Source organism: Oxyura jamaicensis, chromosome 4, assembly GCF_011077185.1.
Source record: "Oxyura jamaicensis isolate SHBP4307 breed ruddy duck chromosome 4, BPBGC_Ojam_1.0, whole genome shotgun sequence".
Lineage (NCBI taxonomy): Eukaryota > Metazoa > Chordata > Aves > Anseriformes > Anatidae > Oxyura > Oxyura jamaicensis.
Window position 1 is genome coordinate 44,794,202 of NC_048896.1, and position 22,367 is coordinate 44,816,568.

At 40.5% G+C, this 22,367-nt stretch overlaps 1 protein-coding gene and 1 long non-coding RNA gene across 6 annotated transcripts in view; one reads left to right on the plus strand and one right to left on the minus strand.

Annotated features, from left to right (window-relative positions):
• Positions 1 to 9,134, minus strand: part of TECRL (trans-2,3-enoyl-CoA reductase like) — a 60,418-nt gene extending 51,284 nt beyond the window's left edge. For all 4 annotated transcript variants that reach the window (XM_035325797.1, XM_035325794.1, XM_035325793.1 and 1 more), the window contains exon 1: positions 8,869 to 9,134. In XM_035325797.1, coding sequence (XP_035181688.1) covers positions 8,869 to 9,102 — 234 coding nt within the window. In that variant the 5' untranslated portion in view covers positions 9,103 to 9,134. The remainder of the gene's footprint in view (positions 1 to 8,868) is intronic.
• On the plus strand, positions 1,167 to 20,276 carry LOC118166682. 2 transcript variants are annotated; one of them, XR_004750663.1, is made up of 9 exons: positions 1,167 to 1,197; positions 5,430 to 5,617; positions 6,387 to 6,468; positions 8,212 to 8,318; positions 8,673 to 8,925; positions 14,216 to 14,460; positions 15,270 to 15,680; positions 16,797 to 17,374; positions 18,791 to 20,276. It is a non-coding gene; the product is annotated as an uncharacterized LOC118166682 (long non-coding RNA). The 2 variants fall into 2 exon arrangements; XR_004750662.1 differs by lacking the exon at positions 1,167 to 1,197 and adding an exon at positions 4,777 to 4,913 and having other exon boundaries at positions 16,797 to 18,501.
• The last annotated feature ends 2,091 nt before the right edge of the window (positions 20,277 to 22,367 follow it).

Genomic DNA, 22,367 nt, shown 5'->3' on the forward strand with positions numbered 1-22,367 from the left:
TATGTTGTCACCTGAACTCTGGCATATGAGCTAATCCAACTGACTAACATTCCCAATGACCACAGGACAAAATATCTATGAATGCACATAACTGCATGCTTATTAGGTGCAGTCATGTCAATTTACACTAGCCATGTTTGTCTCTGAACATGTTATATTGTTTTTATAGGGCTAGCTGGATTCTTATAATAAATAAATAAATCCTCTCACTTTACAAAAAAAAAAAAAAAAAGTGTCAGACACAGGTAAGGGCTTTTTCTCCCTCTACTAAAATGAGCGAGGAAGTAAAGAAAAAGCAATCTGTTAGCAGATAGAGGGCTTGCAGGCCATCTCTCAATTTACAGAGTTGACCATGTCCAACTATTTCTGAGCAAATCTGACCAGCACTGGCATGCCTCCATGCCTTCTAACCTTTTGTTAAAAAGAATTGAGTAAAGGTCCTGTACTCACCTTGAGAGCTCAGCAACGGAACTAGTCAGAAAAGTTCTGTCACAACATTTTTCAGCTAGGAAAATTGAATTGTTCTGGCAAAACTTTGGATGTGTAGATTTATATTGACTTCAAATTTTTAAAATGAAAAAGCAAATGTTTGTGTTGTTGTTGTTGTTTTCTTTTTAAATTCTGTTTCAGGAATATGCTGAAAATTCATCTCACTGTGTTATTTTCAATCCTTTTCATTTCTCATCTGTACAGAACTTTCATTACTTTTGCATTATTTTATGACACATCAATCATGATAGTGTAAAATAATATAACACCCTCTAAAACTATGGAAAATCACCTGATAGGAAATAACATTCAAATAAATGAGTGCACTATTAAATTGTAAAACAAATTGCACTTGAAATATTTATTGTGTCATGACAGATTGAAATATCCCCAAATTAATTTGTAATGCCATCTTTCTCTCACAAGTTCTATCTCATTGAAAATTCAAGACTCATTTGTTTTCACTATAATTTGCAAAGAAAACAACATTTGTGATATGCACTTAAAAAACAAAACAAAACAAATGAACAAAAAAATTTTGACCAGTTCTTGTTCTTCTCAGGAAAAAGGTGGGGCTTAGGCTTTGTTTGGATTTTGACTGCCAGTATTAAGCATACTGCTCAGCTATGATATGATACCTGTCCCTATTTGTCTTCTTTTTTCTATCAAATGACCGTAGAGGCAGCCAGCCCCCCATGGTCCACGAGGGTAAGTATAAAGCTGAGAAGCAGAAAAGAATGGGAAATGAAGGTGATCTGTAAGAACAATTAGATGTCATCAGGGCAATTAAAAAATCAAAATACTTTTCACGGTATCAAGTGCTGTGAAGAGGTATTTGCTGTACCTCTAGTACAGGTTCTCTGACTGCCAAAATGTGTTCTCCTGTAGTACTGGAGCTGCATGTATTTAAAAAGGAGAGTTTGCATTTTAAGGACTTTTAAAAATGCAGAAGTGTTTAACTGTAGACATGTATGTTACAGCATTAATATGTACTGTTAGATATTTATAGATCTGTTACTACATGGCTCAGGTATTTTGTGAAGAATCACAGCACTAAGATTGCAGAAAGAACCTGAAGCATATTTTAATGGACTGATAAATCCTGGGCAGGAGTATTTTAATGCTACAATAATGCCTGTATGAGATGCCATTATACACCTAAATTTCCATCATGGGCTGTGCTGATTAACTATTAGACTAATAAAATACCTACAGCTCCCTATGGTCTTATATTGCTCCAGTACATTCATAATTTGCAATTATCTGTGAATTACCTTTGACGAAATCAGGCAAATGTGCAGCTAGGGTAAAATGTCATAACTTTGTGGGGAAAGAGGACATTTTCACACTGGTTAGGAATCTGTCTCTACAGATGTACTTTTGGCAATATTCACTGCTCTTGTAGAATAGCTGGCTTTTTCCATTGCCAGAATGGCTAGTGTTCATGAAGAGCTGGAGCATGGTTGGTGCCCCAAGAATTCATTCTCTTGTTTTCACTGAGCTTTGAATATAGCTTTAATTTTTTTGGATTATCTATTGTATTTCACTCTATCTCCCCCCCCACGCCCAGGCTGAGACTTTTATAACTAAAATAAGAGATGCATAAAACCTGTCATTTAAAGGTACTTCTAAGCTTTGAAAATTAGTATCATCTGAAGCATCAGTCTTCTCTAGTGGCTTCTCTAATTCTCTAAGCCATCTCTTTACAAACGTGAAATGCCCTGAAGTTACCAGCTTCTCTCTTCCTCAGTCTCCTTCTTCTAGATAAACCAAAGGCTGTTTCGCCAGGTATTGCATCTAAAAAGCTGTACTGAAATAAGAATGGTAACTACAAACAGAAATTAACATATCCAGTTGCCTCTTTTTATGTGAAGCTCTCTGTAGCTGTATTGACATAAAAACAATGTGAATTTCTAGTACAGTGGGGAGAAATGAATGTAATGCATTGCTTCAATAGAATTTGAATATGTTTAACTAAAAACTGAGGAAGAAAATACTACTACCAGCACCTCCAACAGTAGGAGCAGGCATAAGATTCAATTCTTATGGGCAAGAAAATGCATAGACTTTATAACATGCTTGTAAATGTAATGTATTTATTTGCGGTGCCTACCAGCAGGGACCAGCTCCCTGTTGAGCTGGATGTGGTGAAAACATACAGGAAAAGACACTGACACCACAAAAGCCTCCTTCCAAAAGAAAATAAGCAAGGGGATTTATACAGCAATGAGTCTGCATTCAGCCAGTTTATTGTCTCTGCTCCTTCACCTGCATTGCTGTGGGAATTCCTAATTTGTGGGACTGGGTATCAACATGTGGTCTTCTCGAGGAAGCCCCCCTCCTTTGACAAAGCTGGTTATTGAATTCCTTTGGGCAGCACTGGCACCAAAAAGAAACCCCAAACAGATGCAGGGCATCTGTAAAGAGAGACTGCTTGCATGAGAAAGATGATGATCTCAAAAATCCTGCCCATGAAATGAGGCAGTTGTGGAAATGCATAGGCTCAGCTCATTCCCCACAAGAAAAAATACTACATTTACGAGATATTTTATAAATATTAAAATTACAATGTATTTTTTTTTAAAAAAGTATATAAGGCAATTAAATATCTTTCTCGTGGAAAAGGACTTCAATACTATTCTTCCCTAATAAGAAGCAAATGAGAAAAGTCTGATGTAAAAGGCAATGCTCTGGCACTGCTGTGAGTTTCTTTGCTAAGTTGCATTGCATACTGCCATAATTGCATTTGCTCCCCTTATATGAATGTGGTATGTAAAGAATAGCCTCCAAGGTATGATGTGAGAAGTTATTTTTATTTACTAGATATGACTATGCAAAAGAGATCTGGTGATGACTGCTCTTTTGGCTGCCCACTTTCTGTGATAGAGATGCAACCTGCAGGTGAGAAAAAGAGATTTCTGATACTGCAGGTATTATTTCTGCATGCATCAGATTTTGTTGTCATGTCAGTGTAAATCAAGAGAAACTCCATTTTATTGTTAAAATGCAGAGTGCAGATACAAGGGTGCTATTATTTTAGGTGCTTTACAAACAAAAGTGAACGTCTTCAGGCACAAACAGACAACCTTTTCAAAGAAATCAAAATGAGTCCTGCGTTCAGCACCCAGCACAAGGCCATGGACCCATTGGGGTGAGTCCAGAGAAGAGACAAGAGGATGCTCAGATGGCTGGAACATCTCTCCTATGAAGACAGGCTGAGGGAGTTGGGGTTGTTCAGCCTGCAGAAGAGAAGGTTCCAGGGAGACCTTACAGTGGCCTTCCAATGCCTAAAAGAGGCCTACAGGAAAGTTGGGGAGGGACTCTTCATCAGGGGGGTGCAGTGATAGGACAAGGGGTAATGGCTTTAAACTAGAAGAGGGCAGGTTTAGATTAGGTATTAGGAAGAAATTCTTTACTCTGAAGGTGGTGAGAGTGGAACAGTTTGCCCAGAGAAGCTGTGGATACCCCATCCCTGAAAGTGTTGCCCAAGGGGTTTAGTACTAGATTATCTTTAAGGTCCCTTCCAACTCAAGCCATCCTGTGATTCTATATACTGTGTTATATTTAACAGCAAGAAGTTGTGTATAGAAATGGATGGATTGATGCATAGGCTTGTATTATGCTGGGTGCAACAAAAATGTGTAAAAAAGGGACAGACCCTACATAGAAATCCTTTAATTTAAGAAAAATAACAATGCTCACATCACTTTTACTGCAGACATTGCATGGCATGTCTATGCTCAGGCAGTTAAATGCTCCCATATTATATACTGTTAACCACAAGCGTTTCCTACCAGTAAGTCAGCTTTCCAAAGTCTGCCATCTGAGTTGTGAATTTATGAATCATGAAACAGAAAAAAAATAGAAGTAAATCATGAGTTCTTTTTATTTACTTCCAGTCTTCTGAGTGTCCAGTAGTCAGAATAGAGAGGTGAAGTGTATCTAAAAATCTAAATAAAGTATTTCGGGATTTCCATGATTGCAAGAAATGGTGACTTAAAAAAATAAAAAATAAATAAAAGTGAGTTGTGGCAAAATTGCAAGAGGTGACAGTGTTGTGCTTGAAATATATAAAGAAATCAAATATGGAAGTACCTGAGGGGGCGGAGAGGAGATTCCAGTGGGAGAAGGCACAGGATGCATGAAGGACCAGTGCAAGGAACAGTGGAGAAATAATCTACCCTATAATCTCTGCAGTACACCAAGACAAGAGACTCTTTCCTGCACATCTTAGGAAGCAAGTTCTCTTCTGTAGGCCCTAAGAATTATTATTTTTTTTTTGGAAAGGAGTGCCACAGTGCAGCTGACAAAACCTGGGCTTGCACCTCTGCTTATAGCTTAGTTGGCAAAATCAGGAAGCACAAAACTACTGAGCTCCAAGACTTTTGATGGGAAAAAAGCTTTCTCTGCTGGTTTCCCCAAAGGTGATTTATTCTGTAAAACAATATTGTGCAACACTTTCTGCCTTAAAAGCAACTCATGCAAAATTAATTACATTGCACTACATTTGAAGGAAAATACATTTTACTACAAGTTAATTTGAAGAAAAAAATATTATCCAATGAATGCTATAACAGAAACAGTTACAAGTTGCCTTAACAGAATTTATAAATCAAATCACAGCACATCGATAACCTTAAAACTAACCTACTTCAGGCTCTTGGAATAATGTGCAAGTAAAACAGTTTTTGAGTAGCTATGTATCTTTCATAAGTTGTGGCTGGCGATGAAAAATGTGGATTATTTGTTAAAAAATAGAGCAAAAAGAATTACTTTCTTTCATTTTTAGGACTTCATGAATTTTTCATGCTCCGTTGTTTTCTTAACTTTCTGGAAGTAAAAATGGGAGTCAGAATCCTTACGCAAACTGGTGTTCATTGAAAATATTTCGAACAAAAATATTCATTAACACTAAATACACACCCTCTTGTTCTTTACAGACAGATGGGAATTTCATCAAGAGAAAGCCTGCCACCTGAGGAGCGGGACAGAAGGAAGAGCTGGGACTGTTAATGAAATGGACCCACGCTCCTGGATTCCTGCTGTGTCGCAGGCAGCGTGCAGTGCAGGAGGCTGCTCATGTGCACCCTTGAAACCTCAGTGCCTTGCGTGCCACTGCTGCAATCAAGTAAGTGTGCAGATACCTTTTGCTCACGAGTCTGGTCCTAGGGTAACTGCTCTGAGCATTTAACTTTTAAGGATGCATGGATGGGGCTGTTAATTCAGGTTTAAATTAGCTTTTCCTACATCTTCATGAGTCCTCTTTCCATCTCCCAAGGGTAGCCCTTTCTGTCTACACACTGCCGGTGCCTGCTCTCTGCAAGAAGTAGTTTGGGTACATTTTGAAGAATAACTGGGGGGAAAAGAAATAAATTTGAAACAGGTTTATGTTTCCTCCTGTCTCTCCACACCCCCAAAATCTGAAGACTCTTTTCCATGACATCTCACCTCAGAATTCATTTTAGTACCAAGAGCAAATCTGGGGAAAAATATCTTACGTTGTTTTTGTTTCTCATTTAAAATCTTTAAGTAACTTGTCAGAAAACCTCGTCTGCACCAAACTAAATGCATAATGTTACATCCATTGCAGAGAAAGTCGCCAGAGCAGGTTGACGATACTAAAGTAATGCTAGTTTTAAAAATAATTTTATGTACAAGCACACAAGTGCAGAAAGAATTGGCAGTGAATTTACTTCAGGTTTTGCAGGATTAGGTATTCAAGACCCAGCTCCTGGAGGGGATGACTATGTGATAAAATATCTGGTCTTTCCTTTTCTATTGCTTTCTTTCAATATTTTTTCTGGCTTTCGTGACTCTGGAAAAGCCTGCAGTATGAAGTGAATGTGCCTTACACGCTTTAAAACCAGTCTAATATGTATTTATTCTGTGCCTTTAAGCCAGTCTTCAAGGCAATCAGGACCTTAGACTAACCACTCAGCTCAATTATATTACATGGCTGATCCTTCCCCAAGGTGTAAGGTGGGTTAAGAAAGCCAATGGAGATGATGTTATTCTCATTTTACAGCTGGAGAATTAATTCACAGTTACTTATGCCTGATCCAAAGCCTTCTGATGTCAACTGATTGCTTGAGATCACACAGCTGAACACACCTCTTCCAAATCCCTGACACTGCATTGAGCACAAGACAACTTTTCTTTCTAAATACCAAAACCAGTTAGATGTATTATCACTTTGCAGTCTTTACAGAGCTTCTACTACTCTGAACTGGATTCATATGAATATGCAAGTGTCCTGTAGAAACTAAACCTCTGGAAGCATTGGCTGGTATTTAATCAGTTCATTAATCATCTAATCACTGTCTGAATTTCCATTAGGTGGAGAAAGAAAGGGGTCTTTTTAACTTAGTTGTTTCTTTCAGACTTATTAATCTGAGAATATTGCAAATACATTTGCTAAATCATAATATTCTAAACTACTAACAATATTCAATGAGAGCATAAATATACACATTTTAAAATATATGGTTCCTCTTCTCTCCTATTATACATCCCGAGAAGAATTAATTACATGCAACCCTGAGAAATGAAGCTAATCATAATTATCTTACAAACAGAAAAGAGGCATTAGAAGTGTCAAGTTGGGTCTGTATCAATGTTGTATTTAATTAAGCAGAAGATTATGCATAATCCAGTGAAATGGTCTCTTGATTGCTCTAATAATCAACTGAAATGAGGTTCACCAGTACTAACAAGTATTCACTGAAGTAAGGAACTCAACTTCATTGCTTTCAGGGTTGCCTTAGAAAGGGTTTATTATAGCAAATTAAGGGACTTAGACACCCAGGTGAATCAGCATTCAAAATACAAATTCTTTAGGCAGTCTTGGAAGTCTCTGCCTTACACTATATTTGTACCAATCCCTTGGGTACTGTGCCTAATAAATAAATAAATAAATACATCCATAAATCAGGTCCATGCCTAGAAGGGCTGGCCGTGGCCATGTAAATTGAACATAGCTTCCTGAGCAGACACTTTCAGCTTACGGTTCCTATTGCTCCTCTGTGTGTATTTTACCTCCATCTGGAGAGTAATTTGCAATCACCACTCATAACTCTTTTTGCCACCACTACAGAGGCAGAGTCTATGTTTGGGAAAGGTGCAGAAAATGCTCAGGCTCATAAAATTCTGAATAAAAATTAAAACAGACTGCAGATCTTCCATGCATAATGGAAGCATTCCTGAAATGTCACTCTTGGCCTAATTCTGTTAGGATATATATTTTTAATGAGACTATAAAAAAGTTTAAGGTAAGGAAAATGCTTGCTCTTTTCATGGATTGAAGCCTCATTCAGTACAGTGTTTAGACAGACCTTTTTAATAATTGTATAAATATTACTCGGTATATACAGATACTGTCATTAGAACTGGTATTGACAATCATCATCGTTGTTTGATCATTTTGTACATGTTGTCCCTTTAGCTAAATTCAAAAAACTCAAAAAATTGTCGGCCTTTTAAGAATGAACAAATCAGACATTTGCCTTTAACTAGGCACACATTGCAAAAACACCCTTTAAGTGACCAGGAGCACTAGAAATCTGGTGGTATTCCACCCTGAATGTTTCAAAGCCATTGAATTAAACACTGAAATTAAAACTTATCCACCAGTTCCAGCTGTTGCCAGTGAGAATAAGGGATTTTTTTATTATTTTTTTTTTCTTTTTGCAAAACAGTAAGTCTCAAAATTCTACTGTGTTACAGAAAATTCCTACAATGTAAACATCTTAGGATTCCCATTTTCAATGGTATGCGAGAGGCCAGCTTTTCTGCTGAGGGACAATGAATCAAAACTGTAATGTAAATACGAAGTATGTTTTCAACTGCTGTTTACTGTGCTGTAAAGTTCTTTCCTACCCAGTCATCTCATTCTGCTTAGACAATTTGAATGTAGTTTATATCTTTAATGGTTCACATAATTAAAAAAAAAAAAAAAATCAGCCTAGCCACTTTGTTTAAAAATAGAAAATACAGCAAGAACCCATAACATTACAGAAATGCTAAGCTTTGCAAATGCATTACATTTTAATATCTATTCTGAAGCAGACATTTAAGTATCATGCTCTGAAATCATCAGTGTAATCTAAGCGTTAAGACGTTAAGAGACATGACATGCAAAGGACATGTTTTGAGCCCAAAGCACAGTCTGGTCTAAAAGAAATCAGTGTTGGTTCATTTGTAAAAATCCTAGAAGAAAACAGACAAGGATCGTGACTGAGCAGAAGTTTTGAGTATCCCCCAGAGGGAGGAATGAAAGTGTTTCCATTACAGAAGAAGATCACAGCAGAGAGAAAACAGAATCCCTGAAGTGGCACTGCGTGTACTAGGCACAACCCCAGCATGCTGGAATAATACACTCACCTTGTCCACAATGCAGATCTGCTTCTTGCTTTGCACATCAAGGATTTCCACTTCAAAGTAAGTAATTTTTGAATGTTTGAGCACTGGTGGTGATTTGAGATTGCCAGCAGAGAGCACAAGCTGAGAAAAGTTGAAAAAAGAGCGTGTGTTATTGTGGGACATGGACAAAGTTCCTCCATGAGCTGCAGGATCCCTCTTGTGTTCGGGGGCACTGAGTTTCTGCTTTCTGAGCATTGTGCGACCCAGCAGTAGTGACCGTCATATCAACAGGGGACAGTTCCAGGGGGAAAATGTTTCCTCCCTGCATCAGTTAAATACAATCACAGACTGATGAGACATGAAAGGTCAAGTGGCATTCCATTTTAAGAGTACTGTCTTATTTAGCAGGAGTGAAAACAATGGCTCTGTAATCCGTGTCTATATTTAACCGACTATTGTGATGTGCTGTATTGCTGCTTTTTTTTTTTTTTTTTTTTTCCTTTTTATTTAAACCATCATTTGAAACAACACATCATATTTATTCCCTAATGTGAGAAGTCTGACCCTGAAATTCCAGAGCCCCGGAGAAATCAGAAATGAATGCAGCAAATTGCACTGTTATCAACTGAGACAGCTGTTCAAAAGTGCCCACAGACAGGCATATGTATAGGTATGTGCATGTGTGTACATACATACATATTGTGTGTGTATGCACACCCATAATATGTAGCTGTAAAGCAATGTCAGAAACCATCCATTCTGAAAATATTTCCTCTTTCTCATGGAGGCCCCAAGCACTTGAAATAACAAAATGCAAGGAGCTGATCAGCAAAACGTTGGGGTTGCCTACAAATACTGAGAGGATTTTGTACCTGTTTGTGTTTAGTACAGGCTGTTACTGAATAGTGCAGGGGTTTCCTCGTAGCTCCACCAGGGAAACTCAGCTGAAGTAACAGAAATTATAACCATAAAGACACGAATTCAGGGCTTTGGTCATTTTTCTATTTTTTTTATTCCTTCCTTGCAACTACTTTTCACAATGAAAATCTGCAGGAAAAAAAAAAAATAGCCTTAATGTTTATAAATAAGGATTTCATTAAAACAACATGTATTCTCTGAAAGGGCTTTCCCAAGTCTTGTTTAAAATTCATTTTTTCTTTTAGGGCTTTTTATATGATTTAATGATAAATAGCAGAACTTTTGCATCCTGAGATTCTCCCTAAATTGCTATGAGCTGCCTAGGATTACAGTGTTAGAAGGCCACCGCAGATTTCTGCAGACAAGTGTAGAGTAAGTTATGAATACATTTCTATATGGCAAAACCTCAGGAAAACTACAATCACAAAAATCATATATGTTTATGACACCAAGAAATTTTAATTAAGTGGACAAAAAACCTTCAACAAGATAAAGGGGACTACACAACTACACCCACCCCCCGGGAGATGGGGGGAGAATCAGAACTAGTCTCTTATCTTTGATTCTGCTATTGCAGAAAATTTAGTGGTCACCACGTCTTTTCTAGCAGCATATGACAAGAAGTCCTTTGAAATAGCTGAAAAAAAAAAAAAAAAATGGTAAGTTTTTGCAGAAATCAAAAAAGAGAGTGAGGGGATCCTCCCCAGGGAAGGCCATTTCCCAACTGAAGCTTCTCTCCTAGAAAAACTATCACATATGCTTATCTTCATTTGCATGAGTCTAGTTGTTAATACATCAAGGAATGATCCATACTACATGCAATTTACAAATGTGCTTAAGTGCTGGAGGATCTGCCTGCGTGCTGCGTATAGACATATAGAAAAGACATATGGAAAAGAAACAGCAAATAAGCAAGGGCTGAAATCATGAGCAGGCTTGAGTTCAGTGGTGACAGGACTGGGCATTGCAACACCAGGCAGTAGTCTAATTTATTTATGATTCTTTAGCCAGTTGTTCTGACTAAATAGGCTGGCCCCAACTTATAACTAAGATGCTACATGTCCATATGACATGGCAAATTTTGGGGTAGCTAAGGTCTGAGAAAATCCCTATTACCTGTTGATGCAGTCGTGCAGCCTTTGAAATGCCTTTGGTGACTCCGTTAGTGGAAAGAGCCGATTATGGCAATGCAGAAGTATAATACCAGTTACCCGGGATCAATAAGGATGAAATTTTGACTATGCTGAAATCAATTAGTGTTCTGTCACTGATGGAAAACAAATCAGCATCTAAAGAAAACATTGTCATTAGACTTGTACGAGATTATATTGTGATCAAAGATGTATGCCTGTCTCTAGTCTAGATGAAAGGTGTGAAAGGAACCACAACCCTGGTAGATCCGATATAGCAAACAGAGCAAATTTGCAGAAATTTTGGTACAAATTGGCCAGAGCGTGGAGAATGACAAATTATTGGCTGACTGTAAGGTCCTTAATAAAAACAGACAGGTAAGATCACAGAACACATAGGTCCTAAATTGTCCTGAAGTGTGAGATACCTTAGCTAACAGTAGTACCTAGCAGGGTTTCCCTGAAGATGACTGGCCCTTTCTTCATTGTATTAAATTATGGATCTATGGTTAGACTGTAGCACCGTTCCTATACACAGTGAGTGGGGACTGACTGAAGGCAAATATAAAAATTGCATATAAGGTGTGTTAGAGCTACTCTACCAAAAATAATCAGGGATAGAGTTACCACCGTTAATCTAAGCTGTAAAAGAGAGATGCATAAAAGCAGTGGATATTTTGCCATCGATGTGCCAAGTACTGAACTTGCTTTCATGTCAATGGGTTTGGTTTTCCTGGCTTGACGTGAAGTAATTCAGCCTCTTCTATGTATAAGTGTACACAGAAGGGAAACAATTACTGGACAAAAGGCACATCTTCACTTTCAGTGCAGTAGATGTACCTTGCCTCAGACCCCAGTGCTGGAGACAGAGAGTCCCAGTGCAGAGGGGCCAGCAATCAGCCCGACGGTGAGATTTATTGATCAGCATGACAAAGGTACGAGCTGTTAGCACAGCAGCTTCTGAAAGCTCTGGTAGGGCTAGTAGCCAACAGACCCTGACTCCCTGACCTCAGCTTCATTCTGGGACTCTGAGAGGAGTCAAAGAGCACTCAGCAAGAATTATATAATCTCTGACAGCTTCAACTCGTGCACAATTTCCTGCCATATAAGGGGCCGATATTTTCAAGGGGCCACGCAGATGGGCGTAACTCTCATACTGTGGCTCTACCTCCTCTCCTCACTTGGCAGTTGCCTGACATGAGCCATTTTGCAGATGGGCAGGCACTTTGTTAAGCCATCCCTCTGAAAGGCACTTTTTTCCCAGATGCGGCAGGGCCATTATTTCTGTATTACTGAACTGCTGATGTTTTCACAACACAAGCAACAGCTGCAGTTGGCTTTTTGCAATACTTCTCATACAGCATCTTAAACAAGCGTCAGGCTGTGCAGGCCATGACAAAACGGGTCACAAAGTGTTGGGCAGGGGCTAGGACTTGGCACTTAGTTTCTGTTTAGGACATTGATTGTCCTGTGTGGTTAGGGAGCTGCTGTTTCTCTGCTGTCCCCTTCTCAGACCACGTTCCTTCTCTTGTGATGCTCCCTTGAGCTGTACCTTTGTAGACAGCCTGGCACAATGGGATCTCATGAGATCTCAGATGGGTTCTGAAGGTGCCTCTGAAGTACCTTTTCCCCTTTGGTCATGTTTTGAACCCCTTCTTCCCCAGAGAACCGATCACCTCCTTTCGGTCTGCAAAATGTCGCCTGTTAAGTCAGCAGCACAGGACCATCTCTGTCACTCCCGGCGCTTGTCAGCAGCCCCTCACACGCCACTTTGTTATCTTGTGCACTCTGCGTGCTTGGTGGAAGCAAGGCTATTCACTTCCCACTGGCTTCATGATGCCAAAGACGTGAGCAATGCGCCCAAGTCACAGACTCCAAAGACCCAAGTATTTGGTACTATAGGTGCGTGCGGCTTAAAGCGGATTCCCAGGGTCACACATACACACCTTAGTTCTTCATTTTTAGAGATTCTGCCACTCCTTTTGCTGGGGAAGGAGATGCTGAGAGCAACTGTGCCACAAACAAGCAGCAAGTCCTCTTTTCTAAAGGAGATCCCAACTGCTATGTACAGGTGGTCCACATCATGCCCCATGGCCTCACCACCTTCATTTGGCAGCCATGCAGCCCATAGGCCTGGTGCTGTGCTTGATCTCATTAGAGCTGCTCCACATCTCGAGTTTGATGTGCTCAGAGCCAGGTAGGAAAGTAGTTGTACAGACTCTTTTTGCTCAGCCGTCCAAGGAGGGATTTAAGGACCTGATGCGAAAAAAAACATTTGAAAAAACATTTGTAAAAACAGTAACGATAATTTGTTTGTCTGGCTCCCGGCTTCATCTGGCTGCGAGTCTAGGAATAGGTTTACTGAATTATTTTGGGAAATAATGCTTTTAAACATCGCTTTGATTCTGTTACTCATATCACATTAATAACAACTAGAATGCACCTCTGAAGCAGAGTAGGAATTTACACATTTAAGCCTGGCTGTTAGAAACAAAGATCTAAGATTGCAGTGGATTGTACAGGAAATTTGATGCCATTATTCCCAAGTGCCATTATCTCATGTAATTAAAGGCTGCATTGTTTTGGGGGGGAAGAAAAAAGAAAACCTGCACGAAGAAGCTCTGGGACTTCTTTGCTTGTTCCTGCCTACGTTTGCAGCCTCAAACTGAATTTAAAATATTCTACACGCACACATGCAAAGCCACTTAGAGGAAGCTCTGCAGTGCCACTGCTACAACCACTTGGTACTTAAATTTTCTATTTTGAAGCTAAATCTCTTAGCAAATAAGAAATGGACAGGAAAGAAAAGCACAGTAGCACTGACTCTAACACAAAATAATCCCAAGGCTATTTTAAATAATTCTAAAGTCTGAACCAGACCTTAGTTTTATTGCTAGGGAGGGGCAAAAGTGGTACACCCCCACGTTCCTCCCCTTCAGCTAAACTGGTAGGGCTCTGCAGCAGATGATGCCAACCTTTCTGACCCTGTGAGCAGCACAACATAAACATCACACGACCAAAAGCCACACAGCTCACAGTGCATCCTTCAGAGGCTGTGGGAAGGGAGAGCCCAGGGACCAGCTTGCCAGCAGGGCCTGGAGATCTCCAGTGCTGTCGCAGCCCAGCAGGAGGAGGAGTTTTATGACTCACGACCACAGCAATGGAGTTTTGCTCCCTGTTTAAAGTCTCACTCTAGTGGCTTGGCTTTACCACTCTGGCTTTGAAAACTGACTTTAAACTTTGATGTGGGTGGTATCAGCTACAAGCAAATCCACAATATAAATCAAATCCAAACCCGGCGCTCATTTTATCCCTCACAGACATCCGCAACAGACCTGAGAGAAATAAACACAGCCAACAGACAGGTACAGGTACGGTAATCCTATCTGCAAGAAGTACAAAGTGAAACCTCCACCCCCAGCCCCTTGCACACAAACAACACACCTACTTCCCTACCAAAATATGCAGAGCGTGATGCAGAGCTCAAATCTGATGGCAGTCAGGATATACTGGAAAAGACAGCTGTTGGGCTGCAGTGATGGAGCAGCCTAAGGAGATGCTCCAGGTGATGAAGAGGCCCAAAGGAATTATCGTAGGTGACCTGCTAGATCAATCTCTTAATGTTATTGACAATAAATAAGAAATTATTCATCTACATCAACATCTACAGTTGTGCAGTTTAGGATTTTCGGTTCTTTTGTAATCCAAGTAAATCAGTGCAAATATAGATATTCCTGATGTTACTCATTCTTTATTTGAGGCATGAGAGGGTCTTTTCCCCAAAATACTAGGTATTTGGAAGTATGTGACTGTGAAATACTCCATCCTTTTTTTTTTTACTTATCCATTCTGTTATTCTTTTTCACTTGGGTCAGTGCGTAGCACTTAGAAACCAACAGAAATGTTTTGAGAACTTGGCTTCTAATGGTCTAAAAACAATGATGCTTTTTTAAAACAAAGTATGGTCTTGGGTCTTGGCACTTAGCAGACAGTCAGAGATGGGGGACTCAGCACTGTTCATGTTTTGAGTTTTATGCTGACAATATGCTTTGCCCTAATAGTTTCTTCGAGACAAATATTAGAAAGCAGTCTGGGGAGATAAAGAAATGTCACCCAAGCTTGCTCAATAAATACTTACGAGTAAAATTGCGCTGACCTTTACCTGCAGTATGTTCCCTACAGCATTACACCACAGCCTTTAGCATCTCCTGAAGCAGCCTTTGCCCTTTCAATGGCAACAAGTGTTTCTATACATTGGTCTTAATACTGCTGTGATGCTCCATTGTCAACCTACCTAAAAAAAAAAAAAAAAAAAAAGGCACCTCAAATATCACAGGTTAAAAACTTACTTCCCACTGTTTGACTTCATTTCAGGGTCTCACAGCAGACTTTGGGCACTGTAATGTGCAGTTGCTCCCTTAAGGAAAGCCACTGGCTTGGCTTCTGTAACTCAGTGCTGTGATGAGCTCCCCGCCAGTCTCTGCACCCCAACAGCAAAGCAAGCAACAAAGCAGCACCTACATTGATGAGAGTCCTCAGAGCATGGACAGGCAGCAAGTTTCCCTGCATTTCGTTGCAGTTTCAAGCTATCGTGCCACTTCACGGACTGAATAGAGAAGACTGAGTGGATTAGCGTAGGACAGGTGCTGATACCCTGTACTTTGCAGCAGTGTAAGCTTACTTCATGTCCTCACTTAATTTCAACTGAGTATATTACTGACAGCATTTTTTAAATCCCCCTCGGAGAACACATCCTGACTGGATAATGGATTGTAATTTCACAGGGTAAGATCAAGTAACCACATTATCAGAAGCTGATCAGCCACTAAGTAAGGATGATGAAAAGAAATACAATAATGCAAAGCCATTTCCCACAAATGGCAGCAGTACAGCACTGGCAAATCCAGGCTCTTACGGCTGAGATTAAATGCATCTTTCTTTTGTGTAAAACCATTATGTGCAACGTGAAGTTGGAGTTACTTGGAATAGTTTCAAGGAAACAAAATGTTGTTCAAATACGCAGTTTGCATTGATGCTGAAGCAATTCCAAAGATTTATTCATTCGGATGGAAAGATATTGATGGTGTGAACAATCTGGTCTCTCTAATAATTTCTGACCAGTGAGAGAGAAGAAAAGCCTTGGCTAGAACACCTGCAGCATTTGAAAGGAATTATTTCAGCAATAAAAAATATTCAAAAGGGTTTGTTTGCTAATGCAGAATATAGAAAAATCCTGAAACCTCAATAATTGGCACAAAATATAATAATTTTTTTTTCAGACTTTCCTATCCATAGATATGTTAAAAGGTTTACAATGGCAAAAGGAAACCTAGCTCCTGTTTTAGAATCTTACTTTTTATCTGAAGTTCTTGGGGTGATTGGTCTTTTATTACTTTTTGAAATGTTATGTGTTTTTTCTTCTCACACAAGAAGCCAAATTGTTCTTAGTATTTTTCATTTCAGGGCTTCATTAATTGGGTTTCTGAAACATCTGTCAGCCTAACCTCCTTCTTTCACAAACTTTCAAGTTTTCAGAAAAGTTGCCATTTAGTATGACATTTTTAATATTCAGTCTCAGCCTGAAAATTAATCTTGAGCCAAAAGAAAAATGATCAGTCCTTTACTTTTACATTGACTAAGTATATATATATATATATTCTTGTGACATTTTTCTCTCAGAGCAGAATGATTCTGAGAAACAGCAGAATTCCTGAAAACTTGGAATTAGACAAGCGAACAAAAGAGGATTTTTTTTATTTCATTCAGTCAGTGCCTGTGCCAGGTTTTCTCAAGCTTGAAATGTTTGGAAAATGCAGCAAAATTAAAAAACAAAGGCAAACATGCTCATCAAATTGAATTACTGTGTGTTCTTTTTTTTTTCTGTTTCTTCCTCCTGTTTAGTCTCTTCTGCCTACACAGCTACAGCACCCGCCCCCCAGCTTAGTGCTCTTCTTGTTGCATACACATCGGATGTAGAAAGATGTTTCTCCTGAGATCAGACCGCTTTCCTGGCAGGGCTAGGGCCCGGTCCAGCATGGAAAGCATCGTTCAGACTGTTCTGCTGGCAGCAGAAGTAGGTGACAAGAGCCCAGGCGTTGCTTGCAATTTGGCAGCATCACCCTTCAAAGGTTACCACCTCATCAATCCTGCCATCTTCACAGCACCTGGGGCCACCACGTAACCTGAAATAAAGCCTGCTGAGACACCCGCCTCCCCTACGCATGGTACAATGCTGAATGCCCCTCCACGACCTGCCTGTATGAGCTCCAAGCCTCCCTCAGTGCCACTGCTAATCACCAGGCAGAAGGGCAGACACAAACAAGCGTGCCTTGTGGTCTTACGCCACACAGCATCCTGGAACTTGGAAGTTGAACGTGGAAGTTGAGAAGAACAGGGCTTTAAACTTGAGCTCCATGTGAAAACATACTGTTAGCTTCAGAAATGCTTCTGTGGCTTCTCGTGAAACACCTGTGTTCATAGTGAGAAAGCATTTTCCACCTGTTTTTCTACTGCTGACACATATCTGTTTATTCACGCTTTTCTTTATCACAAATGATGTTTGCACAGAAGCATTTTAAAGCCCCCAAAAATGCTGCCTGTACAGCAGAGTTGGCAGGGAAGAATGCACTAATTTGTGTGAAACTAACGATGCACAGACTTCCCTCGTCCTTTAGCAAATCAGGAAGGAGAGAGGCTTGCTGTTTGTATTAGTTAGTGTGTGACAACTCAGCAGTAAGTACTTTGGCTCTGAGGACAAGCAAAGCTAAAGCAGACGGTTGCCGCAGCAGACTTTAAAACCTTGACAGGAGCCGATATGTGAGCTTGGTCTGCCAGAAGACAGCACTTGTTGCTTGACACGTTAGGACAACAGTGTGTCACTCAACACCTCTGGAGTCCGAGGTTCAGTTTAACAGCTCCTAGTAAGGAATGGCTGGGGCCAGCTTGCAAGCAGTTGCAGGACAGCTACCGTGTGGTTACATCCAGCTGTCAGAATTATCTTTGCTTTTTTTTTTAAAAAAAAAAAAAGGGGAAGAAGAAAAAAATAGCCGAATGTGCTGTTAGGTTGACAACTGTCTCTATAAGGCACTCTTGCAATTTCCATAACCGTTCTGGGGACAGGGTCATACAGACAGATGTGACAAGGAGAGCTGTGGCATTTAACAGCCTGGGAAACAACACGGGCAGATTACCTGTAAGCTGTCAGCATGCTTTGTCAGGCCTTTCTGCTGCAGAAAGCAACTCAGTTCAAACAAACACCTTCAAAAATGCTCCAAAATACATCCCCTGGGTAGAAACAATACACCCTACTGTGTGGAGTACTCTGAATGGCTGAAGATGCTGCTTGTATGTAAAGGGAACATGAGGGAGGATTTAGCATCACATGTGCAATCTTCTAGGACTAGAAATCTGCCAGTGGAAAGGGAAAATCAACAGCTGCCTAGTGGAGCCTGATGCAGTTACTGTTAGTTCTACAAGCTGGTGAGATACAGCATTTGTTTGCAACAAGGAAGCTCTCCAAGCACCCTGGCTCACCTCTGCCATCTTGCAATGGGAGACCAAAATGCCCACATTTGGAAGGACGTCCGCCCTTCAGCCCACTTGCTAGGTACCCTATACAACTTTAATAAATAAGTGGCCCTTTGTCCTGTCTAAAAAGCGATGAAATACCGCTTTGCTTTTTCCTTCCTGACCATCAGCTCTTTTTCCGTACGCCCAGCACCTCAAGCTGTCAGGCAGTTGGCAAGCCATGTAGTGCTGCAGATGTACCAGACATAATCCTGGTGTGATGCTCTACCGCGCTGACTGGCAGGGATGAGCCGACGAGGGCTCCTCGCTGTGCGTGCATGACAGAGCCACGCTGCACCCTCACATCCTCTGCCTTTTTCTCTTTCCAGAGCTGCAGACAACCACAGGCATTACTGCCACACAAAAGGCCGTGCTCCAATTTGCTTTCCGCTGTGACTTTCCACGGAGAGCAAACCACGTACGAGCACCGCAGATGCTGTGTGAGAGCCCACCCGCTTTAGCAGTCTTTGTGCCAGAGCTCTTGGCACTCTGTCAGCCCCGAGAGGAACTGGCTGTGCCTGCAAGTCTCTTTACAGATAAAGAACCTGCTTTGCTGATGCTGCTGTCAATAAAAAGGAATTGGGGGCTTCATTCTATTCTCCAAAAGCTGATTTTGCATGCACAAGCACAACAGCAAAGAACAGACACTGAAAATAACTAGTAAAGGGACATGATCACAGTCTGCTTTCTTTTTTTCTTTTTCTTTGCAGATTTAGCTGGTACAGAGCTCCCAGCTTCAAGGTGAGCTGTTGGTGTATACAGTTTTAGTAATAAAAAATGGCCTCGGGTTTCTAACAAGCATTTGGATTCACAGCATTTACAGCAAAGCGGACTGACCCCTGGTGTATGAATTTGGTTCAGCTAAGCGTGGGACTACCTAACTAGAGGGAACCACAAGCTCAGCCTCAAAATATTTCTTTCAGAGGACTTCCTTGGCAGACTAACACCAATTTAAAATTAAACACTTGGTTCTTCAGCCAGAATAAAAATAAGAATTTAATGAATAGGGCCAAAAAAAAAAAAAAAGTTTCTCTCAAAGTTTCTCCCAGAAAACATTTCTGTTTTCAGCTAGCTGTAGCACTGGAATAATAAGAGGTGTGCTCAAGGGTAAAAAAGGACCTGTGTCCAAAGAGGAAAATAGCAGCATTCTTGTATCTTCCTTTGGCACAGCCTACCAGTACGCACTGATGACGTTATCATTTTTGTTCTTACACGATAACTAGTGCACCACACCTTTTTAAAACACTCCTAAACAAAGGGAGAGGTTCTTTTACGAAGAGTAGAGGAGGCCCCCGGAATCCTACAGACAAACCCAGCACGTCCTGTGTTGTAGGGGAATATCACCAGCAGGATGCTGCACAGACTTGCCAGCCCCTCGGGTCAGGAGACAAGCTGGGCTCCTCAGGCCCAAGTATGAAGTCAGCACCGCTGAGATGCTGATGAAGAAAGAGTCAGGCATCTTCCCCAGCAAAATATTTAGCAGTTGCTTTAATAATGTGCTGTGTATCACTACGGGGCAAGTTCTGAGCCAAAAGTTGATCGGTTCCTACTTGATAATCTTTAGACTTCGTGAGACAAAGTTTTCAGGTTTGATAGTTTCTCACATGGAACTACTTTTTATAGCTGTCTGTTGAGAAATGCTATGCAAGAAGGCAAAATCTTCAGCAGCAGCATGTGCCTCATTTTCAATAGCTCTGTCAGCTTGGTCCCAGAGAAGCTGAAGTACAGTTTACATCTCTCCCTTCTGAAATCGAACAACGGATAGCAACAATACGGGACAATATAAAAGTGCCAGTAAAGCATCTGTAGCTACTTAGAACAACAAAACAAGCAGAAAGTCATTAGTAAGACTACTAAAACCCACAAATTAAATTATGTATTTCTCCCCCGAGGAAAATGGGAGATCGAGCATCGTAACTATTCCACAGGCAAAGACCATCTGGGCAGAATTTTGAAAATCATAGCGAGTGCGTTCATGTGGGCTGGGCGTTTGGCCAGAGGGAGCTTACCAAAAACTGGAGCCCTCAGGGGGCTCACAGGCAGGTGACCTGGAGGCTGAGCAACAGGAGCAGCCAGAAGGAACTTGGTTTGGATTGAATAACAGCAGCATGTTTACGTCCTTGAGTAAAAGTGTCAGGACAGAGCAGTTAAAAATTAAATCTCTCAAAACCTAAAAAAGATAGTAACATTTTATGGGATAAAGAGTTTTTAATTCAGTTATTTTTAAAGCCCTCATTCAGATGTTTTTAGCCTAGGAATGAATAAAACACGGCTGCTCACACCGTCCAGCACGGGATACTGCTTGCTGCACCCTTCCCACATAGTCGGTGGATAGAAGGCAAATCAAACCCTCTAAACTGGTCATCTTCTCTTAATTGTCCTAGGAAATAAACGCTTTTTTTTCTTGTAGTGTGGATTGCATGCCTATGGTTGAGCTCTCTGAATATCCCTCTAAATGTACAACATCAGAAATCCACAAGGAATGAAAGCTCTGCTTTCTGATCCACTTCAGTTAGTTCATGGCCTAAATTTGGGGATTTGCAAACTTCTCAGAAAAAGGGTGCAAGGATCCCAAACTGTAGGCAATCGGAAGCTGTACCTGAGGTTTCAGCTCCTAAAAAACTTTACAGTATGAGAGGACTGCCCCCAGACTTAAGACAAGTTACCGCGCCTACCACCACAAAGCAAAGGACAAGGCCACCATTCCAAAGGTAACAGTCAGACAAGGTTTGGTTTTGTTTGTTTGTTTGTTTGTTTTGTCATGAAAACATCTGCATGCATCTCTATTAGTCTCAGCACATTTATTTCCATTGCTTAGTGGGTAGCCAGGATCAAAAATCTGGTCTTTCATTTTCAGCACATAGTCCTATTAATAATAAATCTGTATATAAAATAAAAGCCTATTTTGAGAGATTATTTTTAAAGATGAATGTGTATAATTTTGTTTGCAAAGCAAATGGTCAGGTTAGGTTTACTTCATCTATATCGAAGGCCATGAGAGTTGCTGTATGAGAGACAAATACAATTATCTTTACCACAAGAATAAATGCATAATGAAATCCTAGCTCTTTAAAGTAACCTCTTTAAAGTAACACACTCCACAGTAAGCATGGGTTTAGGCAAAGCAGTGGTCCCCGGCCACACAGCACACGTTTAATGAAGTTCCTCCTCAGCTGTTTGCTGCTGAACTGAACTGAGCCAAAATCGAGATGAGCTAACTGAGTTTGTGAGCACTCCTAGCCCGTTAAGTGGAAGCCTCCTCTGACAGAAAACACTTTGCTGTTCCAACCTAAAAACTTTGTCAGCTTATTGAGAGGACAACCGCTCTACCCTTCCACAGAGCAATTAGAGCAGAAGGCAATCACAGGAAGGAATTAAGAGGGATTTGTGGTCAGACCTCCCATTAGGATCGCTCAGACCAGATGGATTTGCACAAGCCCAGGATCTCTCCCTTTGCCTTGCCGCGTCCTGGCCATCAACAGCCTTGGCATGGGTGCAGTGAGAGAAAGCCAACAGCACTTGTGTGCCTTGCAATTAATAAGCAAGGTTTTAATTTACCTATAAAAATACATTCTATAAAGCTGATGAAAAGCCATTTTATTAACTAAACAAAGTATTTTCTCAGGGCTGAATAAATGACCCCAGAATTACATAGTCCATCTGATCTCAGAACGGAAGCCTTTTAGTTTTAGAAAAAAAAATCAAGACTTTTTGCATGGAAAATCATGTCATTGGAACAGTATGCACTGCAAAATGGAGCTTTAACAGTCAATAAAGCCAGCAAAAGGCAGTGCTTGCTACCTCATAGCTAGCAGGTTTTCAAATTATGGAATTCATCTGTCACACTCCACTTAGCATATCTGTATCACTTCACTCAGTAATGCCACCATCAGATAGCTATTTTAA